At 37.9% G+C, this 26,080-nt stretch overlaps 1 protein-coding gene across 4 annotated transcripts in view; it reads right to left on the bottom strand.

Moving 5' to 3' along the window:
• LOC150106132 (TNF receptor-associated factor 3-like) overlaps positions 1-26,080 on the bottom strand; it is a 285,373-nt gene that overhangs the window by 196,928 nt on the left and 62,365 nt on the right. For all 4 annotated transcript variants that reach the window (XM_090393885.1, XM_090393884.1, XM_090393886.1 and 1 more), the window contains one exon: positions 10,100-10,174. In XM_090393885.1, coding sequence (XP_090250011.1) covers positions 10,100-10,174 — 75 coding nt within the window. The remainder of the gene's footprint in view (positions 1-10,099; positions 10,175-26,080) is intronic.

The raw sequence follows: 26,080 nt of genomic DNA, 5'->3' as shown, positions 1-26,080 counted from the left end.
AAGGGTGTGAGAAAAAGGTTTTTTGCCTGGAGGGTGGTGAATGAGTGGAATTCATTGCCTGACTTAGTTGTGAGTTCTTCGTCTGTAAATGAATTCAAGAAGAGATATGACAGATATTGTTTTGCTAGTATGGGTCTCCCGCGATGGGTCTACTGACTCCATGGAGATACCTGTAATAATAATAATAATAATACTCCCCATCCCTTTTACCCTTTCTATCCTCACTAAACACATCATACCCTTCCATTTCTATTCCTGTCAGGATGCCGTCCTCATCCAACCATGTCTCAGTTATTCCAACAATTTTTGGGTGAACAGACTCAATTAATGCAACCATTTCATTTGCCTTGTTTCTTACACTTCTAGCATTTGTATACAAACACAGCAGCTTATTCCTGGATCTATAGCTAGTTCCACTTTACCACCCATTCGAGGTGATTTCTCCATGGTCAACTCGAACCATTTCCCTTTCTCCTTATTAATGTTAGAACCTTCTTCAAATCCAACTGTTTTCTCTTCATCCCAGGTTATCCCCTTCCATTCCTGTCTACACATGCATTCACATCCTCTTGGAGCATACACCTTTCTCACACTGTATTCCCCTGTCCACCCTGAGCCTCCCCATTTCCCCATCCATCTTGCACACCTGTTCTCTCATTCTTTATATTCATACCGCTCACTTCTTCATTCATAATCAACTCTTCCACATCACTTCCCACAAATTACAAAAAAACTAATGTAACATACACCCAAATACAATACAATATTAAGTGAAACACGTGGGTGAGTCAGAAGTCCTATCTAGGTGGTGTGCCCTCTATGGGCGTTTGTAGGTGGCCTAGGATGTAAGGTGGGATCTCTGATAATTAATGTTTCCCAAATTTTGGGAAGTTTTATGCAACCATATTTATTTAAATTTGGCTGATTTCTGAGTGCTGCTGCAGATTCTAAAAACAGTCTTTCTTTTTTGAATTTACTATGGTGGAATATGGTGGGTTTTTTTTTTCCAGGAGATCCTGTAGGTTGTATCCAGAATATCTGCCATGGTTCCTTTCCAATGACTACAGTGATTACAGAATTAAAAAAATAATGAGTTCCTCTCCCATTCCCTAGCCATCTCTTCAGAAGGAGTTCAGAAATTCCATCACCATACCCTACATTCATGTCACATCAGAAAAAATAGCCAGGTCCTTAAAAATGTACAATCTCCACACAGTGTCGAAGCCCCACCATAAACTTGCTACCCTTATCCGTTCAACCAAAGATCAACTCCCCTCCTCTCTCAGTGCCTGGAGTTTATAAAGTATCCTGTTCCTGCAAGCTGGCTTACTTTGGAGAGACAGGTAGATCAGCAATAACGACTATGGTCAATGTATCGTGGCAGACCATGTTTTGGATACAACCCACAGGATCTGCTGGAAAAAAAACACATGCTCCACCATAGTCAATTCAAAAAAGAAAGACTATTTTTAGAATGTGCCATGGCACTCGGAAATCAACCAAATTTAAATAAATACGGTTTCATAAAACTTCCCAATGTTTGGTAAACATTAATTATCAGAGATCCCACCTTACATCCTAGTCCACCTACAAACACCTATAGAGGGCACACCACCTAGGTGGGTCTTTAGAGTAACCCACATGTTTCACTTAGTATTGTGTTGTATTTGAGTGTGTGCTACATTCATTTTTTTATTCCCTAAAGCTGTCTCAGTGACTGAGATGAAATATTGGAAGCATTAAAATCAGTTTTAATCCTTTTCAAATGCTGTCTATAATCCATTAAGCCTCTAACATGAATCATCATCATGATCTGTTCACTGAGCATCCATAGATGCCGTATGGTCACTCCGATGCTTGGTGATATGCCACACCAGGCCTTGTCACGAAGTCCTGTTGTATGCTTTTTGGGAGGCTTCATCTCTCTGAAGATCAGTCACTCTATACACACCGTCCATCCATCTCATTGACAGTCTACACCTTTCTCTTTTTCCAGGAACTTTACCTTTTATCTTTATATCCTTTCAATGTGTCTAAAATATTTTAACTTTCTTTTGTCAATATCCACTTTCCACAATATCTAACTGATTTTTTCTAACTCATTCATTTGTATGCCTTGCAGTATATGATATTCAGCCTTCTGTAACCCCACATCTCAAAAGCAGCTATTCTTTTTCTTATCTGACTTTTTTAGGTTCCAAGTCTCATATCCAAAAGTTGCTGTTGATAAAATGACTGCATTAACAGCAATTATTTTATCAACAGCATCTTTTGGATATGAGACTTGGAACCTAAAGTTGCTGTTGATAAAATAGCTGCATCCAAAATCCTCAAATTTGTTCCCATGGAGATAGATCCACCCTTCTAGATTTAGATAAGTCGTTGACTGTTGTTTTAGCTATTCCTAATCTTCTTCTGATGTTTTCTGAGCAGCAATTCTTCAGATTAATAATGGATCCAAGGTACTCAAACTTGCTGACTTCCTCAATTCTTTCTCCATTAGGGAACCCATCAAGAGCTTCCCTATTTGCATTTGTTTTTCCTAGGAGGGACTTCCCTTGATGAGTCTTGATAGACTTGTGTTTCTTAGAAAGGATCTCCCACAATGAGTCTTTTGACTCCATGGAGGCCTGAATAATAATAATAATTTCCTTTGAGAACCATAATCTTTGTTTTTACTATAATAAAGAGCCAAAAGGCTTCATTTCGGCGATGCAAAATTATATATATCAAGTGGACATTAAATCCAACATTATTTCAAAGCCGAATAGAGAAACTATAAAAGTTTCATATGAAATTTGACTAGAGAGCTTACGAGAATACACACACCAGCATTTACGAGTTGCCCTAGCCGGACCTTATGCCCAAGTGTCCATATATTCGCATCCTATTGGTCCATTTTGATAAGGTTTCACTGGCCTGATGGCTGTTTCAAACTAGTTGGTTTTTGTTAGAGACCAGGCAGAAACCTTAAGAGAACAAAAACTCTCTTTCAATACTAAGGAACTAGAAGTGTCGGAGAGGTGTATTTTTTATAAATGAACTCTCGGTCAGTGCATAAAGTATTTATAAAATAAAGAGCCAAAAGGCTTAATTTCAGTGATGCAAAATTATTCAGATCAATAGGAGGTGAATATATGAATGCTTGGGCAAAGCGATCATGTCTCCTATAAGGTCTGGCTGGAGCAACTCGTAAATGTATTCCCGTAAGCTCTTTGATCAAATTTTGTATGAAACTTTTATAGTTTCTATATTTGGCTTTGAAATAATGTTAGATTTCATATCCAGTTGATTTATATAATTTTACATCGCCAAAATGAAGCCTTTTGGCTCTTTATTTTAGTAAATACTTTACACACCGACTGAGTGTTCGTTTACGAAAAATACACCTCTTCAACACTTCGAGTTCCTTAGTATTGAAAGAGAGTTTTTGCTCTCTTTAGGTTTCTGCCTGGTCTCTGATGAAAACCAACCAGTTTGAAACAGCTGTCAGGCTAGTGAAACCTTATCAAAATGGACCAATAGGAGGTGAATATGTGGATGCTTGGGCAAAGCAATCATGTCTCCTATAAGGTCCAGCTAGGGCCACTCATAAATGGTGATGAGTGTATTCCTGTAAGCTCACTGGTCAAGTTTTGTATGAAATTTTTATAGTTTTTGTATTTGGCTTTGAAATAATGTTGGATTTAATATCCACTTGATTTATACCATAATCTTTGTTTTGCTAGGATTGAGTTGAAGTCCTCTGTTATTATTACTGATCTTGTTAACTCTATCAAGAATTTGTCCTAATTCTTCCTTGTCATTACAGAGAAGTACATATCATCAGCATACTTAAGACTGCTGATCAATCTACTACCTATCCTAATTCCTGTCTTGAGCTCATCCAATGCTTCACACATGATGTCCTCAGCATATATACTAAACAAGTGAGGAGAAAGTAAACATCCTTGCCTAACTCCCTTTCCAACCTGAAGCCAATCAGTTAATCCAACACCTGTTCTTACCATGGCTTCCTGCACAAGTTGGCTATCAACTTGATAGTGTGTTGAGGAAAATCCATTCTTTTCATTACTTCCCACAGTTTCACATGCTGAATACAGTCAAAAGCTTTAGAGTAGTCAAAGAAAAACATTACCAGAGGGAGTCTAAATTCTTTATATTTTTAAAAAAAATAGCATTGTGTAAAACTGAAATGAATCCATTCAGAATTTGCTTCTGGTAACAGAAGGAAACAGACTGGACTACAAACTGAAATATTATTATTATTATTATTATTACTCTCCATGGAATCAGAGACTCATTGTGAGAGGTATACACCAATGCACACAATGCTCATTCCACTAAGCCTTAAACTGATTCAATGTGTCTACATCCACATCAAACTCAGGCAATGCATTCCACAAAAGAAAGAACCTACTCCTCATTCCTCTGCTCACACCCTCCTTATATAATATCCAGCGATGGCCTCTTGTTCTACATCCCTCTCCCTGTCAACCTGATAACAACCCCTGACTGTAAATGACAAAATGCAGAAAAAAAAGGTATATTTATATAAAATTATTCCATAACCAGTATCATGAAAACTAAAATGTTCTCTCTTAACACATTAAAAAATGTGATAATATTGCTTCAATTGTATATTTGTAAATATTAAAGTATATGTGATAAAGATAATAAAATTTGTCAAAAAAATTATTATTATTATTATACAGGCATCTCCATGGAGTCAGAAGACTCATAGTGGGAGATCCATTAGTCACACAATACCTATAATACCTCTTCTTAAACTTATTCCCTGATTCCAAGGGTGAGAAGGTTAAATAAGGTAGGTGTGAAATGGATGAATAAAGAGATTAAGCATGTGATACAGAGAAAGAGGGCACTCTGGAGGCAGCATAAGAGAAGTGGAAATAACCAATTCCATGAGGTCTACAAAGACCAAGCAAGGAGAGTGACTTGGTTGTTGAGTAGCAAAAGAAAGGCATGAACAGCAGTTAGCTAATGAAGCCAAAAAGAATCCTAAGGAGTTTTTTGATATGTAGCTAGCAAAAGAAAGAATGATTATGGAAGGATGACAATGATTGGAGAAAATGGTATAAAGACAGCTGTTGCAGAAGTTGTGATGGAGATACTTAATGAGCAGTTCATAAAGGTCTTTCAATCTTGTGAATGTGACTTCATGGAGCGATTGAGAGCAGTTGATGATGGGGATGAGAGACTGACTGTAAGTGAGCAAGAGGTGTATGGGGAGTTGAACAAACTAAATGTAAATAAGGCTGTGGGACTTGATAATATATCACCATGTATTCTGAAGGAATGTGCCAGCGAATCGATGCAGGCCTTCACATATTATTTTAATACAAGTCTTGCACTGGGTCAAGTTCCTAAGGAGTGGAAGAAGGGCAAGATTGTGCCACTTCATAAAGGAGGTGATAGAACTCAAGCATCAAACTATAGGCCTATCTGTTTGTCAGGTGTTGTGGTTAAGTTGTAAAGAAGCTTGTGAGAACTAGGATCCAGAATTGGATTGGCAACAATGGCATTACCTTTGATGGACAGCATGGATTTGCTAAAGGGAGGTCATGTTTTAGTAATCTACTTACTTATTACAATAAGATGACTGCTTCCATGGACAGAGGAGAAGGATACACAGTAATATACTTAGATTTTGCAAAGACTTTTGATAGATTACCACATTATAAGTGGATAGTCAAACTGGAGTGGATGGGGTTGGATATTAGATTGGTGCATTGGATTGGAGACTGGCTATCTGATAGGTATCAACAAGTTGTGTATGGGGGAGATTTATCCAAGAAAAGGAAAGTTACTAGTGGTGTGCCTCAGGGATCTGTTTTAGGGCCATTCTGTTTAACTTGTATATTAATGATAGTGGTGAAGATTTGGATGGAGATATTTAGTTGTTTGCAGTTGATGCAAAGTTGGGACAAACCATGAAGAGATCTTGTGGCCTTACAAGAAGACTTGAATAAATTGAGTGATTGGGCATGGGAACGGGGATGTGACTTCAATGTTGCAAAATGTAAGATTTTAAAATTTGGAAAATAAAAATGGGATGCAGAATTTATGCTTGGTGAGGATATATTGTCGGAGGTGCAGGAAATAAGGGATTTGGGGGTGATAGTGGATAAGGATCTGAAATTTAGGGGACACATAGCCAAAATTGTGAAGATAACACAAAGGCTTCTGGGAATGATACAGAGGACACTGACTATAGAAGTAGGGAGATTCTTTGTTCCATTATATAAGGCTTTAATTAGACCACACATGGACTAGTATATATATTATGATACAAATTCTCACTTTGATCTCTAGTTAAATAACAATAAGTTCTTAGTAATTTACCTATAAAGGAATATATACTTTCACATACAGTAAACAAGTTTTCTCTATTTTCTGCTGAAGTGCAGGCTTTAGTTGTTAGTTTTTGAATATTAAATCCTGAATGAATAATTTCTTCTCAAAATTTTCTCATTCAGGATCTAACAGTAGGCTATATTAGCCATTAAAATAATATACATATATTTTTTATTCATTTTTTAATAAAAATGAATTTTTAGTCTGTAAATCCTGCTCTAGATATCAAAAATGGAACTTTTTCAAGCCACTTTAGGACTCCAATAAGCAGGGCAGTTGTTTCACATTGATGATGAAATTCTTCTCCAACCTAAAATCAAGCACAAACATCGTGCCTACAGTGGGATTTGAATCCGCAGCCTGTTGGTTGGAGAACAGCCAGACATGCTAACTACTCAGCCAACCAGGCCAGGTATTTTTCTCCTGATTTTAAAAAACGTTTTGTATCAAAAATAAATGCAGTTCATCCCATAATACAGCTCACTTTAGAAAATGAAGAAAAAACAATAGAAGATTACAATGTCTTCAGGGAAATATATAGAAAATAATGGAATTTCTTAATGCCCATTACACTATCTGATCAAAAGTATCTGGATACCCCTCTGTAATTCGTAAATTGATGTCTAGATATCAGTACAACCTCATTTACTGGTATAAAAGGAGGCACGGAGCTGTGTTTTGTTCAGTGATAAGAAGTACGAGCAGAATGGGTAGGTCAAGGGAGCTCAGTGACTTCGAACATGGACTAGGTATTTGTTGCCACATCAGTACGAAATCTGTCAGAGACATTTTAACCCTCCTCAAGTTGCCCAAGTCAACAGTTGGTAACGTGATGGTGAAGTGGAAATGTCAAGGCACAACAAAACCACAGTTGGGTAGGCCGTTTGGTGACAGACAGAGACCGTCAAGCGTTGAAGAAGGTGGTTTGTGGAAATCGCCAGACATCAAGTGAAACATTCACCCAGGAGTTCTGCAGTCCTACTAACTGTCCAGCCAGCACCATGACTGTGTGTTGAGAGTTAAGAGGAATGGGGTTCCATGGTCGAGCAGCTGCCCATAAACCAAACGTTTCTCCTATGAATGATAAGCGTTGCCTGCCGTGGTCAGAGTGATTAATCACACTTTATCATGTGACAGTCCGATGAGAGGGTCTGGGTGTGACAAATGCCTAGAAAACGAGTCCTGCAAGAGTGTGTAGTGCCAACAGTTAAATTTGGAGGGGGAGCATTACGGTGTGTGTGTGTGGGGGGGGGTTTACATGGAATGGACTTGTCCCTCTCATAACGCTACACGGAAATCAAAATGCAGAAGGGTACAAGGACATTTTGACCCGTTGCATACTGTGTATGGTAGAAGATCAATTCAGTGATGAATATTGTCTATATCAGCATGACAATACTACCTACCACAAAGCAAGGTCCGTAATGGAATAGTTTGTGGACAATAATGTTCCAGAAATGGACTGGCCATTGAATCCCATAGAACACCTTTGGGATGAATTAGAATGCCATACAACCCACATCATAAACTGTCCTGGCTACAGCTCTTCAGGGAGAATGGGCTGCCATTCCTCTAGAGAGGTTCCGAAACGTGGTAGGAAGTCTCCCCGGCAGAGTTAGAGCTGTCATAGACGCAAAGGGTGGACTCTCCCCATATTAATGTCCACTACTGGAAAGTGTGTTACAGGGAATGTCTATTACAGTTTGGAGTACATGTCTGGATACCTTTGATCAGATAGGGTATATCTTCTATGTTACATCAGGAAAAAAGAGAAGATCAGGCAACAACATTGAAAACATGAGTCACATAGCAAGAAATTGAGCAGTAAACACATGCTATGTGACTCATGTTTGGCATATTTGCAACCAGTCATCTCTTCTCTCCCTGATGATTATGTCCTTGTTACAAGGAAGAAATATATTATCATCATCATTAATATCCTGATATGTACCATCAAGAGATGGTCAGGCTACTTGTGACAGCCATGATTAAGTTTACATTATTACATTATGTTAATCTCCTATGAACAATTTTCCTCCAGATTAGTCTATTACTTGTCAGCTCCAAAACTGTCATACATAACATTTAGTTCTTCTGAGGCTCTTTTGACTGAATCAATCCACCTATATCTGCCTTCCTATGGGTCTCTTTCCTACCATCTTAGCATCAAACACCAGTTTTTTACTAACCTTTCCTCTCTCATTGATTAAGTAGCCATATCACCTTAGATTATTTCTGCTCACATATTCCTGAACAAATGGCAAGTTTTTCCCTAATATCTTCATTTTTAATAAGATACTGCCATTGATGCCATCTGTGCCCTCTCCTAATCTTTCTCAGAACTCTCATATCTGTGGTCTTTGATCAAGTGCTTTATTTCTAACCTGTCTCTTAGATCCATCACATAAAACTGGTTTTTGAACACCATCTTGTACTATTAGTTTTGTGTTTTGGCTAATTTCTCCCTTATTGTTATTATTATTATTATTATTATGTGACACCTCCAGGGAGTCCAAAGACTCATCGAGGGAGGGTATCCACTCTACAACTCTCTATCTCCACCACTCACAATCCACCAACTGCATCTACTGCCCGTCACCACCACCAGTGTTTTCACAGACAATCACAAACGTCCATGCCCACGATGGGATTCGAACCCAAAGCCTTTTGGCTGGAGAGCAGATACACTAACTACTCGGCCAACCAGGCTGGCATATAAATTATTGCATATAAATTTATTCAACTGCTTTACGGCATACCCGATTTACATATGAGAAGAAATATATTATTCTCTACATGTGTTAACTGCTCTTAACATTATACCACAATCTTTAATTATTGCTACAAGAAAATATGACTTTGTCACATTCTCATTAATTCCTGATCATGAAATCATCACACAATGCTAACTTTCTCTTCCTGTTTCTTTCTTTTAAATCTGTTTTCTCTGTTTTCACCAGCTTGGTTGGCCGAGTGGTTAGCGTATCTGCTCTCCAGCCAAAAGGTTTCAGGTTTGAATCCTGCTGTGGACATGGATGTTTGTGATTGTCTGTGAAAATACTAGTAGTGATGAGCAGTAGGCAGTGTTGGTGTAGATGATGATGATAGTTGCAGTTCATTGTAGTGGTGGAGATGGAGAGTTGTAGAGTACGTGCCCCTCCCTTCATGAATCCTTGGAGGTGTCACATAATAATAATAATAAATAACTGTTCTTAAGGAATGCTGTTTGAATATTTATTTTGCCGGCCTTGTTAGCGTATCTACTTTCCAGCCAAAAGGCTGCAGGTTCGAATCCTACCGTCGGCATGGATACTTGTGATTGTCTGTGAAAATATTAGTGGTGCTGGTGGGTGGTAGATGCCGTTGGTGTAGATGATGATGGTAGTTGCAGTTCATTGTAGTTGGTGGAGACAGAGAGTTGTAGGGTGCACACTCTCCCTTGATGAGTCTTTGGACTCCCTGGAGGTGTCAAATAATAATAATAATAATAATAATAATAATAATAATAATAATAATAATAATTTTTCCATCTCTCAAGCTCACATTCTGTCCTCTGTAAGATTTCTCTGGAAACATACTATTTCTTTCATTACCGCTGCCTTGCAATTCTGGCTATCTTTTCTTTAGGTGTAGGAATCTGTGAAGTTATATGTTTATTAACAGAAAATAATGAATATTTTATCATTTATTCTTTGAAAAACAAAGAATGGAAAATACTTACCAAAAAATTGCATCCAAATTCATTAAGTTTACAACTTCTGGGAATCTGCGGGCATCTGATAGTGTGTTCATAAATCTGTAAAATCCAAGAATCCTGTTTAATTCTACTGCACATTAACTTAGATTTACATTTACAATCTCAATTGTAAATGAAACTGACAAATACCTATCATAATCAATATTATAAATTATTTTTACAAGCAGTTTCTTGTCTTGTCTTAAGCTTTTTCATGAACCAATGAAGTTCTTTACTTGTGGACTTCACGACCATAATCGTCTCGAGGATAAGGTGGTTGGCCCTATGCCTCCTGGTGTGTCCTATGTTTGTAGATATGTGTGCTCATGGGGGGCCAATTCTGGAGGATGAAAAAACCCGAGTTTCCAGGTGAAAAAACCTCCCTACCTCCGTATGAGACTGGCTAACTCGCCTATAATCGAAAGAAACCAGATAAAGGTTCCTCGTGTATTGGACCGGGAATCAAACCCCGGTCTTTCCAACCAAAGGGCTTTGTCTATACTGACTGAGTTACAGAGACTCTTACAAGCAATTTCTACAAAGCACATTATAAACAATTTCAGAAATGTGACAGCATGCCTTTATTATTGTTATTATTATCACATGGCACATCCATACTTTACTTTACTGCTCTATGAAGCTGATATAAATTGCAATAAATGGTCCAGATATCAAGCTATTGGACTGGATTGGCTGTCTGATAGATATGAAAGTGTTGTGTATGAAAAAACACTATCAAGAAGAAGTAAAATTAAACAGCAGAGTCCACATAGTTCAGTACGACCATTACTGTTCAACCCTTTATGATTATAGCATTTCAGGGGACTGCAAAAGGATAATCAGTTGTTTGTGGAGTTTATTAGGAAGGCAAATAACTTACTTGGAAAGGCTAGATGCCTTTCCAAGTAAGTTATTTCCAGAAGATCTGAATAAGCTGGAAAGGTTAATGGAAAGTGAATGACAGTTTAATGTACTAATTTCATCTTTGGAAATTTGAAATTGATAAATGGACCCTTGGTGAAACTGTACTGGAGAAAAGAAAATAAGAGGAGACAAGGAATTGTGGGCTAATAAGGTAGATAGATTGCTGAAGTGCAGGAATACATTGCAAAGGCAGTAAAGAAAATCCAGTGGATTGATACAGTTGTGAGAAAGATAGTGACCAGCAGAAATACTTATGTGTCAGATTCATTGTATATATAAGGCAGTGGTTCCCAAACTGTGCTCTGCGGCATCCTAGGGCGCCATTTCAGTGAAAATATTCCAATATTTTCACTGAAATCTTATTGAGCCATCTTGCAACAATATATTGAAGACAAAATTTAGCAGCATTGAACTAAATGACTTTTGGATATCAGTAAAAGATGAATATCCACTACTAAGTGGTAAAGCTCAGCAAATCTTAATTCCATTCGCAACATCATATTTGTGCGAAACTGGGTTTTCGGCGATTGTTGTGATATAGAGTTTGGGTCTCCCGCGATGAGTCTACTGACTCCATGGAGATACCCGTAATGATAATAATAATAATAATAATAATAATAATAATAATAATAAAGCAAGTATTGTGCAAAAATCAATGTGGAACAGGAAGTTAAGGTGGCTGTGCCTGGTTTGATTTCAAGATTTCAGAAGATGTGCAGTGAACAACAGGCTCACCCATCCCATTAATTACAGTTTATTTATGTAGTGATTTGCTTGTTCAAATTATGTACTTATTTAATAGTTTTTACATTAATTATTTGTGAATTTCAAATACGTGTTTCATTTATTTTTTTAACTGAACCAATATAACTGCAGCAACTGTGCACTACAACTGTTAGATAGGCACTAAGGGTGCTGTGAACCAAAAAAGTTTGGGAACCACTGGCATTGATTGAGCCAAGTCTTGCAATATTGTGCTTAGATCTCAATGTCAAGATTTGACAGCCAGTTGAAGAAACTGTAGAGATGGTACAAAGTTGGATCACATAAATGATAGTAAATACTGTAAATAATAATAAATTCTTCTTTTTCTCTCAGTGGTCCTAACAGGCACCTAAGCACCCATGACCTTTCCAAGTATTCTTAGACCTCAAAACCGTAACTCAAAGATATAGTGGTTAGCCCTATGCCTCCAAATGTATCCTATCTCTGTAGATGTATGTTCATGGGGCCATTTTTCCTGTTCTGGGGGATGAAAAACCTGAGTTTCCAGGTGAAAAAACTCTCTACCTCCATATGAGACCAGCTAACTTGCCTTCATTAAAAGAGACCAAATAAAGGTTCCTCACATCATTGATGCGAACCCAAGTCTTTCTGACCAAAGGGCTTCATCTATATTGACTGAGCTACAGAGGCTAATAAATTATTACTATTATTATATATATAGCAACTTGATAATCTCATCAGAGAATGTTATTAAAAGTGAGGTGTCAAATCATCCTCCATTTGGTGAGAGAGAGTAACAATGAAGTGATAATCTGTGTGATTGCTAGCAGTGTGGAGACCTTTGGGAGGAAAATGTATATGTGGAGCTCAAGCTGGTGATCAAAGAAGCTCAGGAGACAGCTTGCAGCTGTAGCATGGAATGAGGAGATGATGTGTGGTAAGCTTTGCAGCTTTGGTGATATTCAAAATCTGTCTATTAGAAGCAATGTCTAAATCTATTCCAAGGGTCAGAAGGTTAAATGAGCTAGGTGTGAAATGGATGAATGAAGAGATTAAGCATGCTATACAGAGGGATTATGAAATCCCTTTTATATAATAAAAGGGATTATAGAGGCAACATAAAAGGAGCGGTAATAATCAATTCCATGAGTATCACAAAGAACAGGCAAGGAGGCAAGGATTAGCTAATGAAGCCAAAAAGAATCCTAAGAAGTTCTTTCAATATGTAGCCAGCAAAAAAAAAAAGAATGATTATGGAAAGATGACATTGATTGGAGAAAATGGTATAAGAACAACTGCTGCAGAGAATATAGTTGAGATATTTATGAGCAGTTTATAAAGGTATTTCATTCTTGTGAATGTGACATCATGGAGAGTTTGAGAGCAGTTGATAATGAGGAGGAGAGACTGACTGTAAGTGAGCAAGACGATATGGGGAATTGAGCAAACGTGATGTTAATAAAGCTGTGGGACTTTATAATATATCACCACATATTTTGAAAGAATGTACCAGAGAGTTTTCATCTACCTTGACATATTTGTGTTGTTTCATAAGGGACATGACAGAACTCAAGCATCAAAATATTATTATTATTATTACATGACCCTCCAGGGAGTCCAAGGACTCATTGAGGGAGGGCACCTACTCTACAACTCTGTCTCCACCACTCAATCCACTAACTACAACTACACCAACGCCATCTACTGCCCACCACCACTAGTATTTCCACAGATAATCACAACCATCTATGCCCACAGCAAGATTCAAAACCCGCAGCCTTTTGACTGGAGAGCAGATACGCTAACTAGGGAGGATATGTTTTAGTAATCTACATACTTATTACAAGAAGGTAACGGTTTCATTGGATAAAGCAGATGGATACACAGTAATATACTTAGATTTTGCAAAGGCTTTTCATAGATTACCACATGATAAGTTGATAGTCAAACTAGAGCAGATAGGGTTGAATAGTAGACTAGACATCAGATCGGAGAAGGAAATGATTAAATAGGATTTGAAGTTCTTGTTTTTATTTGATTTCATCATTTTTTAGTATGTTTAAAGTTCAAATAGTATGTTTAATGTCTTTAGTATGTTTAAAGTTTAAGTAGTACACTTCAAATGATGAATTTCATAACTGTAAAGGTCATGTTTTAGTTATGATAATGATAACAATAAATAGCATTCCTAATTCTGTTTTCCTGAAGTTCAGTAATCTACCATTCAATTGATCTTTGAAACAATGACCCTTCAGTTAACAACCTTTGCATATCAGTTAATTTCTGGAATTAATTTCAAAAAACAAATTACAGCACCATGTAATTATGCTTCAAATATCTGATCCTTCAATTATCAGAATGAGTTCTGATAACTGAAGTTCATAAATTATTATGGACAAATGGTTATTTACTGTGGTATAATAGTTACGATTTTTTTTTTAATTATTTATTTACTTTTTAAATGGCAGTCCTCCACTTTTAAAATTCTGTAGCATAGTAGTAATATGGAAAGGTCATACAAATTTAGATAAATGAGAATCCCGACACAAAAGATCACCATTCCTTTCTTCTTCTTTTTTCTATTTTATTTTCTGCTACTTTTAGGCCTTTGGTAATAAAAATAGTGGTTTAACACTGGGCACTGAAAATCAATCTTCACCACCACGTCCATTGGCACAATAATATTTTAACTCTTCATTATCACAGTAACTCATCACGCAGATCATTACTCATTCAGTACCACAGCAGAGTTTTTACCTCTCTTGTCATTTGAATTCTTCACTAGGTTAATTTGCACTGCAAAAAAGTTTGTTTTGGAAATGTAAAAGTATTTATTACTTTTATATATCCAAATATATTATAGCCTGCTTCCATGAAATAAAAAGATTTGTGGGAGGTGCTTAAGAATACTGATTGTAGAGAGGTGAAACAGTTGAATTAAAAGGTATATCATCTGGGTGCAGATAATGCAGTAAGTAATAAAAGATATCGTTGAAATATATGAACTGCAGTTGCACAGGATATTAAGAAATTAGACATGAATATGGCTGTACAATTAGATACTATAGTGCCTCTCACCAGATTGTTTAATTTAAGTCTCAGCTCTGGGTGGAAACCATGGGAAGGAAAGAAAGAATAATATAAAGGGGCTCTAAGAGCAAGGTAGTAAATTATTATTATTATTATTATGTGAGACCTACAGGGAGTCAAGGACTCATTGAGAGAGGCTATAAATCACCCAAACCAGTTGTCATACCTTCCCTTAAATTCATTCACTCCAGCCTGGTTGGCCGAGTGGTTAGCGTATCCACTCTCAAGCCAAAAGGCTGAGGGTTAGAATCCCTCCATGGGCATAGATGTTTGTGATTATCTGTGAAAATACTAGTGGTGGTGATGGCGGTAGATGGCATTGGTGTAGATGATGATGGTAGTTGCAGTTCGTTGTAGTTGGTGGATTGAATGGTGGAGACGGACAGTTGTAGGGTGGGTGCCCTCCCTTGATGAGTCCATGGACTCCTTGGAGGTGTCAAATAATAATAATAATAAATGCTCTCATTACCCCTAAAGACAAACTAAATCACTCACTCACCCACTACTCTGTGAGAGAAAAACCTAGCTCTTACCCCTTTCTTGACTGCGAGCAAACTTAACTTCCATGGATGCATGCCCCCGTGTTCTATCCCCACCTTCCATATAATGAAAATTTTCATCAGATGATATCCTATAACAAATTAAGAAGTTTATAGACCTCTATCATATCATCCCTCTTTCGCCTGTTAAACAGAGTCTGTAATCCACATACCCCAAATCTGTCTTCCTAATCTAAATCCCATAATCTGGAAATAATCTTTGTAACTCTTTTTTTACCATTTCCACAACTTCTTTATCCACTTGGAACCCAGGACCAAATCTGCACACAGTAATCCAGGAGCAGTCTTATCAAGGCCTTATAAAGTGGCAGAATGACTTCTTTATCCTTACATATCAAGTTCGCTTGAACATCACAATTATCCTCAGAGTTGTATTTGGAAATTTTGCTATGTGACCTTTGAATTTCAAATTCCTTACCACCTTTAGGCCAAGATCCCTAACTTAACCAGTTTCTTGTAGCATAATACTGCTAATATAATATGCTGCTGGAAATCTCATCATGCCAAAGTGCATAACTTTACACTTACTAACATTATTATTATTGTAATAATGTTAGTAACAGAGGATTGCTACTATTATGAGAAGGACACTGACCTACAGAGATAAGAGGGTTATTATTCCGTTGTATAAGTCTCTGATCAGACCACACTTGGACTATTGTTCTCAGATTTGGTCCCCAGGATTTGAAGGGGATAAATTAACTGTGGAAAGGATACAAAGACGGATGACAAAGATGGTTTCAGGACTGTACAAGGATAGTTATGAGGATCGGCTGAGAGAATGTGGACTGCAGAGTTTGGTGGATAGAAGAAGGAGAGGTGATATGATTGAGACTTTTAAACTGTTGAGAGGTGGTTACAGGGTTGACACTGGGGAGTTCTTTCGCTTGGTTGAACAGCGGGAGGGAGCGATGACAAGAGGCCATCCCTGGAAGTTACGAAAGGAAACTGTGAGCAAGAGGGTAAGGAGTGGTTTCTTTGTGTGGAGGGTGGTTGAGCCGTGGAATGCATTGCCTGATGGAGTGGTGTGAGCGAGAACAGTCAGTGAGTTTAAAGAGTGGTATGATAGACTTTGTGTTTCTCAGGGGGGGACCTCCCTTCGATGAGTCTTGACAGACTTTATGTCTTAGGAAGGACCTCCCTCGATGAGTCTTTTGACTCCTTGGAGGCCTGAATAATAATAATAATAATAATAATATACAGAACTTCTATTGAGTCTGAAGACTCATCGCAGGAGACCCAATCTATCCACACAATCTATCATACCTCTCCTTGAACCCATTAACAGACAAAGTACTCACAACAGACTCTGGCAACCCATTCCACTCATCTACAACTCGCAAAAAATCTAGACCTCACATTCCTAGCCAAGTGCTGAGATATTTTCCCTGCATATTTCCTATAAAACCCTTTAAGCAACTTAAATGTTTCTATCATATCCCCTCTTTTTCTCCTATCAAATCAACACACCCTCAATCTAATCTCATAGGGAACATTCCACAGACTACTCACCATCTTAGTTACTCACCTGTGAATCCTCTCTACTGCTCTTTCATTCCCAAGAAACCCAGGGGACCAGATTAGAGCACAGTAATCCAGATGTGGACATACCAAGGCCTTATAAAGAGGAATAACAACTTCCTTATCTCTACTTGTTAATGAGTTCTTCAGTAGACAAGTAATCCTATGGGCTACCTTAGCAAACTTACCAAATATGTCTTCTAAACTTTAACGTAGAGTGCCATCATATGATATGATACATGGCTTGGAATCTATTTTTCCCAAAATGCATAACTTTAAATTTCTTGATATTAAACTGATATCCATTATCATTTGCCTATATTGACAGCCTGTTTAAATCATTGTGCAAGTTCTCCACATCGCCTTGACTAACTTTTACTCTACCTAATTTTGCATTATCAGCACATAACTGAATGTTTCCTTTCAGGTTATTTCCTATATCATATATGTACAAATCAAACAGTAGTGTTCCTGGCCCTGAACCCTGCAGCATACCACTAGTCATCTGTTTACGTCTCAATTCTGTCCCTCCATATACCACTTCTTGATATCTGTCTAGCAGACATCCTCTTATCCACTTAACCAGTGTTATATATATATATATATATATATATCCATATTTGTTCTAATTTTTGTAACAGAGTTCCACATGGTATTCTGTCAAATGCCTTTGCTAAATCCTGTAAAATCATCATGTAGCCATTTCTCTTATCCAAGTTAGCTGTTACTTTAGTATAAAAAGTTAGTATATTACTAATGCATGACTGGCCTTCAGAAAGCTATGTTGACCCTCATAAAGTATAATTCTTTTTATCTACCCATTCTTGAATTCCCTTTTTGACCAATTTTTCTAGTACTTTTACCATCACGACTGAGACTGATTGGTCTATAATTTGCTACTACAGTCTTAGAACCTCTCTTATGCAAAGGAATTATTTTGCCCTCTACCAGAGCTGAGACTGGAATTAAAGCGCCTAGTCAAAGCCTTTGCCAGTTCCCTTGCACAATCTTGCAAAACCCTAGCTGATATCCAATCTAATCCCACAGCTGTATTTACATTAAAATTCTACAAAATCCTAAGGACCTCCAGTTCATCCACCTCGGTTCCCACATTAGTGTCTGTCACATAGGTTAAAGCAGTAACCTCACTAGGATGATATACCCTTGCAGAGTGGTCACTCATAACTCAATTTTTTTATCTGCTTCTGTCTCCTCATGACCATTGTCACTTGTTAAGGATAATTTTCCACAGTCATTCTTCCTCTTACTTGCCACATAATGAAAGACTATTTGGGATTTCCTTTGGCCTGCTTGGTTAAATTCTTCTCATAATCTGAATTTTGTCTTCCTTGCCAGGCTGGTCATCTTTCTTGCCTCATTCTTGTACTGTTCATGAGTTTGCTGGTCACGTTTCTCTTTATATACCCTCCACAGCATTTTCTTCTTCTGCAGCTCACGTTTAATGATAATACTCATCAACCTAACTCCTACCTGATTAACCCACCTTACCCTAGGTATACAATTTAATACTGCTTCCTCTAGATGACCCATAACTCATGCAGTACTAACATCCTTATCTTGCAATGTTTTATGCCATGGTACAGATTTAAGCTTCTTCCTAAGCATGTCATAATCACCTTGTAGTTCCACAAATACACCTTCTTGATAGTATATTCCTCATGTTTTGCAATCTCCCAAGTCAAGACCACATAATCACTTTCACCAATAGGAGGCATTGTTGTCACCATGGTTATGGATAGCTCTTCTGATCCTATCATGAGGTCCAATATTCTTCCACTCCTAGTCCCCTCCATCACATGCTGCATTAAGTAATTATCTTTTAGCAGGTATATTAATAATAATAATAATAATATAAATTATATTTCCTTCCTACCATGTGATCTTTTTTCCTTCTGGTCTATATCTCCATAGTTGAAGTTCCCATAATAATCATTAAACCTGTACTCATTGTACTAATTTGGCAATCATGTCTTCCAGATCAACAGTAGAACTCCCTAGCCTATAACAACAACCAACTGTATATTTTGTCTTACTGGCCTTAATCTCACACCAGATTGCTTCAAACAAACAGCCACCCTCCTGCCTATCTCCTATTCTTTTTGGCTGCAATTCATCTGCTATCATCAGCAATACTCCTTACCCTCCCATCCTATCTTCTCTATATTCCCTGAAAATATTAAGCCCTTCACATGCAATCCCTGTAACTACATCATCTGCTTTATGTTGGAGGTTTAATGGACTTTTTACAGCACTCACAAAGAATTAAAATAGAATTTAATACTTCCTATATTTCGTCCTAGTCACTAGGACATCTACGGGGATTACAAAGACAATTAATGTAACATGCACACAAAATTTCGCTTGGAATAACAAAATCTACAAGCAGATAGAGGGAACCGCCATGGGCTCCCCCCTCTCACCCCCCCTTGCCAATTTCTATATGGAAGATTTCGAAAAACGAGCCATAGACTCAGCCCCACTCAAACCTTCTATCTGGCTAAGATATGTAGATGATGTGTTCTCTATTTGGCCTCATGGCCCAGACACGTTAGATTCCTTCCTTGGTCATCTCAATAGCCTACATCCAAGAATCCAGTTTACTATGGAAAAGGAAAAGAACAATTGTTTACCCTTCCTAGACACCTTAGTCACGTGCCTGCCTAATGATACACTTGCCTTCACTGTATACAGAAAACCCACACACACAGGCAGATACATTCACAAACTCTCCCACCACCACCCCTCACAACAATATGGCATCATTAAAACCCTTACCAAGAGAGCCCACAATCTTTGTTCCAGTGGAACCGCCCTCACTACTGAGCTTAACCACATACACAGAACTTTCCTCTCCAATGGCTACAGCGAACACAGTATCAAAAAAATAATCAATTCCTCCCCCATTCCCCGTCCCTCTCATCAACAAGAATTTAAAAATGCCATCACCATACCCTACATCCGTGGCACTTCGGAAAAAATAGCTAAGATACTAAAAAAGTATAACCTACACACAGCATATAAGCCCTACCGCAAACTGGCTACCCTTATCCGTTCTACGAAAGATCAGCTCCCTCCTCTCTCTCTGCCTGGAGTTTACAAAGTACCCTGTTCCTGTAAGCTTGCGTACTTTGGACAGACAGGCAGATCAGCATCCATCCGCCTAGAGGAACACAAGTCGTACATCGTTAAACACAACTATGGCCATTCAGGCTTGGCTGACCATGTTTTGGACACCACCCACAGAGTATCATGAAAAAAAACCACCATGCTCCACCACAGCAAATTCAAGAAAGAGAGACTTTTCTTAGAAGCAGCAGCAGCTCTCAAAAACCAACCAAATCTTAACAAAAACGGTTGCATTAAGCTTCCGAAGATTTGGGAAACAGTCATCGCCAGAGGTCCCACCTTACATTCCAGGCCACCTACAACTGCCCTTAGAGGGCGCTCCACCTAGATAGGACTTTATTGTCACCCACGTAGTTGGGCTTAGTATTGTAAGTTTTTGTGTGCATGTTACATTAATTGTCTTTGTAATCCCCGTAGATGTCCTAGTGACTAGGACGAAATATAGGAAGTATTAAATTCTATTTTAATTCTTTGTGAGTGCTGTAAAAAGTCCATTAAACCTCCAACATAATGTCCTCACAGCATTTAAGCCTCTACACAAGAGTACATCATCTGCTGTTAGCCAAGTCTCACTATTGCCTATAACTTTAGGCGAGGTGGCACTAACCAATGCTAAACACTCCTCCCCGTTTTTCCTGCTACTTCTGGCATTAGTATATATAAACTGCAGCATCCCTTTAGCCCCCCACCCACCTTTACTTCCTGAATTGACTACCCATTTTCAATATTTTTGCTTGAGGTATTAGATTCCACACTTGGTCATTCTCACACCCACTGGCCTCGTGTGCCTTTACACCAGTGGTCGCCAAAGGGTTCGATATCGACCCCCTGGGATCGATATAACATTGTTAGGGGTCGATTCGGGCTCAGGGGTTGACAGAAAAATATAAGACATCATTGTATGAGTAATATTTAATCGGTTCACTTGGATTACCTCCATGACAAAAGACATGGAGGTAATGACAATGCAATTAAGAGTGAATCGTGGGATCAGTACCTCCATCTTACAGGTCCATGAATAGGATCTGTAAGATGGAGTAAGGTCATGAAAATAGTTACTGAGGCCAATCAAGTAGGCCAAAATGATGTATTTATCAATAAACGGATGTTGGTGGTTCCTGCCGGCTGGCGCAGTGGGAGCGAGATTGCAACACGTGCGTGGTTCTTATTTACTGATACTTACAAGTATTCGATCCCAGTCTCATTTTTCGCATCGACATACAAGTGAGCATTAATGTTCTAAAATTCATCAACATACATATTATAATTCAATCGTTATTCATTCACGAACTAAACTTCTCTATGTTGAAGAGTTGAGCAGGGCTGGTAGTAATACCAGTAGTTTATTAATATCACTAGTAATACCAGTGATATTACTTGACAGTAATAGTAGTAGTAATAGTAATATAATAATACATACTATATTATACATACAATAAACACTGTAACTATAAAATAATCTAAAAACAATCTAAACAATCTAAAAACTCACATAAGCATCTTTTTTTGCTTGTCCTATTATAATTACGTAATAGTAAAATAGAGGGGGTCGATAAAAAGTCAAGAAACTCTTGAAGGGGTCGATGGGCAAATGACTTTGGCGACCCCTGCTTTACACAAATTCACTTGCTTCCACCCTAATTCCTTAAGTTCCTGAATTTGAGCTTCAGCATGCTCGGTGAACAAAGTGCTCTCCACAAAATTAACACCCAAAACCATTTAGATGCAGTTCATCAGCATTGTACAAATCTTTCTTTCTGCCAAACGCAGACTACAGACCAACAAATCCTACATAATTCTTTCTGCATAATCTACATATAGACTCACTGGCTATTAATGCCCTCCTCCTCAATTCACCTCTATTAGAGCATGGTAGGAGACTTACAATCTTCATCTTCTTGCATTTCAGTTTTCTAAAAACTCCTTTATATTCTCTCTCATTGAATATGTCTTGTCTCTCAAATCATTTGTACCAACCAAGTCGATTGTTTCCTTTGACTCACCTTTTTATATCTGGATGGCATGGCTAATATCGTGAATTTTTGCACCTAGGAAACAGGATTTTGTCACACCTTCATTAAATACTCCCCTGATCACCAAGTCTTCTTAACTTGCTTTTCTTGTTTGTTCAGTCAGTCTTTCTTATTTCTTTGGACCACCTGCTTCCTTCTCTTTTCAGCCCTGCTAATTTCTTGCTGCTTCTGCAATTTTTCATTTTCGTGCTTTGTCCTATGAAGAATAACATTTAAGCACACTATTTCTTTATTAATGTTCATTTTGTTCTCCTCTATTTCCACATGTTCGGCATTAGTAACATCATTTTCCATCTTACTGTTGATATTTGCTGCATTCTCGTCACCTAAGACACCCACTTTTGAAACACTTAATATGTACTCTCTCTCTCTCTCTCTCTCTCCAGTTTCAATTTCCTTCCACACTTTCTTTAATATTCTTGATGAATACATTTCACACACGCTACACTCAATAAAATCCAACAAATTCAAATCGCCAGACAACATGGACTCTGCCGCCACTATTTGTCATGCCAAAAATATCACAATAAAAATCTTATAGACACTAAATACTCTAAAAACACAAAATCTATACTAATACACTAATTTTCTAATAAAAAACACAATAAAACTAATAAAAATTACCAGTTTTACATGAACGCTAAATTACATGACTACTCACAATATACCCTTGAATTATGTTAGCCATTAAACAGATAGTCATTTCTGTTTACCCAAATTTCCAGCCAAATCAAATCATTTTGTAAGTGTTTGTTATCAGTAGCATATCTGATTGCCTTGCCTATCTTCACATCATCAGCAAAAAATTGATCATCTCATGTTATAACCTTCCTAATGCCATTAATCTACAGATTGAATAATGACCCACAGACTGAATCCTGAGATACACCACTGGTCACCTTAAATCTGTCAGATTCACACCACATTGTATACCACTTTTTTATATCTGTCTATCAACCATCCACTGATCCAAGTCAAAAGTTTATATTCCAATCCCATATTCTCCAGTTTAAGCAACAGCCTTCTGTGTGGTATCTTATCAAATTTCTTAGCAAAATCTAATATTATTATAATAATTATTATTTAGGCCTCCAAGGAGTCACAAGACTCTTCGTGAGAGGTCCTTCTTAGGAAACACAAGTCTATCAAGACTCATTGTGGGAGGTCCCTCATAGGAAACACAAAGTCTATCATACCACTTCTTAAACTCATTGACCGTTCTCACTCTCACCACTCTATCAGGTAATGCATTCAATTGTTCAACTACCCTCCATGCAAAGAAATCACTCCTCACTCTTTTTCTCACAGTTTCCTTTTGTAACTTCCAGGGATGGCCCATTGTCATCACTCCTTCCCGCTGTTCAACCAAGCAAAAGAAATCACCAGTGACAACCCTGTAACCATTTCTCAACAGTTTAAAAGTCTCAATCATATCACGTCTCCTTCTTCTTCTATCTACCAAACTTTGCAGTCCACATTCCCTCAGCCAATCCTCATAACTAACATTATACAGTCCTGAAAACTGTTTTTGTTAACCACCTCTGTACCCTGTCCACAGTTAATTTATCCCCTTCAAATCCTGGGGTCCAAATCTAAGAACAATAGTCTAAGTGTGGTCTGATTAGGGTCTTATGCTTCAACGGAATGATAACTCTTTTATCTCTGCAGGTCAGCGTCCTTCTCATTATTGCAGCAATCCCCTGTGTTACCTTCACCACTTTTGCAATATGTCCCTTGAATTTCAGGTTACTATCAATCATCAACCACAGATCTCTTGTCTCCCCTACTTCCTCCAATATATCTCCTCCAACAGAGTATGCTGAGTCCCATCGATGTGTTCCCAAACCTCAAGACCTTACATTTTGCTGCATTAAACCGACAAACCCATTCATTTGCCCATCTATCTAGCTTATTCAAATCCCCTTGCATGACTGCCACATCTGCACTATTACTAATAACCCTTCCCAGCTTCCCATCATCTGCAAACAACTGAATATCCCTCCCGCCCTACAATCCACTGACAATGTCACTGATATAAAGGTTAAACAATATAGTCCCCAGTACTGAGCCCAGTGGGACCTCACTTGTAACCATCTGCCTCCTTGAAACTGCTCACTATACACAAGTCCCTGATACCTATCGGACAGCCAATCCTGAATCCAGCTGACCAGCCTGACATCCAGACCCATGTGCTGCAACTTAAATATCACCTTATCATGTGGCACCCTGTCAAATATCTTTGCTAAATCCAAGAAAATGGTAGTATATGCCTTTCGCTCATCTTCATCTACTGTTCTAGTAACTTTATTATAAAAGGCTAGCATATTACTAAAAGAAGAGCACCCTCTCACAAATCCATGTTGACTCTCAGAGATAATATTACCCTCATCTGCCCAATGTTGTATATGGTCCCTAATTTCTCCAAGATCTTAACAACTACTGATGACACACAAACTGGCCTATAATTAGACACTTCCAGTCTGCTACCGCCCTTATGCAATGGCACTATCCTACCTTCCTTCCATTCCCTAGGCACCTATAACCAGACTTTCACTGATAAGCCAGGTGAAAGGAGCTGTCAGTTCCTTAGCACATTCTCTCAAAACTCATGGTGAAATACCATCCAGTCTCAGAGCTTTACTGACATCCAGAGTATTCAGTATTTGGAACACATTCTCCTCCTGCAACTCTAAACCTCGAACCTGCTCTTTCCCTCTAGTATTAAAAATTACTCCTGCAGGATAAAATCTACACCAATAAAGTATTCATTGAACAATTCCACTATGTCTTATGCATCAGTCACTCTATTCCCATTTTTATCCCACAATGTCATTCTCGTACAATCATTTCTCCTCCTACTGGTCACATAGCTAAAAAATTCCCTAGGATTTTCTTTGGATCTTAGGGTCAATCTCTTCTCATATTCCAGTTTCACCTTCCTTATACTAGTCACTCTCCTGGTCTGTTTCTTATATTCTTCATGTATCTGCTCTTCATCTGCCTCCTTATATCTCTTCCATAGTCTTTTTTCACATGCAGCTCCTGTTTGATATTGTTTGTCATCCACTTTACACCAAATTGTGTCTTCTTCTTCACTTGTGGAATACAGTTTACTATTGCTGCTAACAAATATTCCTTCACAATTTCCCAAGCACTAATGATATCCTGGCCTTCCAATTCCTCCCTCGATGAAACTTCCCCAAGTTTATGTCTAAGACTATTATAATCACCTGCCTTATAATTCCTTTTTTCCTTTGTCTTCTACTGTTTCTATACTCTCCTATTCTATCATTCCTAAACCCCTCTCTTATTACTGCTTCTATACTCTCTTCTTCTGTCATTCCCAAACCTCGCTCTCATTCCCTCTCTCCTACTGCTTCTATACCTTATCATAGTGTATCCATTCCCTTTATCCAACTCGGCTGTAACATTGTTATAAAATATGAGCAAACTGCTAAAACATTACCATCCTTTAGTAAACCCATGCTGTTCCTTGCAGAGTGAGCTTGTTTGGCTACCAATTTCCATATGTGAGTTCTTACCAACTTGTCTAAAATCTTCACTACCACACCAGAGATACTGATAGGTCAGTAGTTAGACAAACCAGTTTTTGTACCATCCTTGTACAATGGTACTATAATACATTCTTTCCATATTTGTGGTATCATTCCTAAATTGAGACTCTATACAAACATGTGAAATGATTAGCTAATTCAGCTGAAAACATTCCTTTAGCAAATTTGCTAATATTCCATCTGTCACTATTGACAAATTCTTATCCAGGTGATGCAACAGCTCTTCATCTTCATTTTCATGCACTTCTAACTCTTCATCCAATGTAGCAGTAGCATTGTACAACATTATTCTTTATCATTATGGCATAATGTAAAGTTTTTTTGGGCATTTAGTCTCCATAGCCAATTAATTTTCTCTGATTTACTCTGATTTTGCTTTCCACACAATAC

This window comes from Typopeltis vanoorti, chromosome 6 (assembly GCF_054136105.1).
Source record: "Typopeltis vanoorti isolate ZY-2024b chromosome 6, IOZ_Tvanoo_1.0, whole genome shotgun sequence".
Taxonomy (NCBI): Eukaryota; Metazoa; Arthropoda; class Arachnida; order Uropygi; family Thelyphonidae; genus Typopeltis; species Typopeltis vanoorti.
This window is presented reverse-complemented; position numbering and strand designations above follow the sequence as displayed.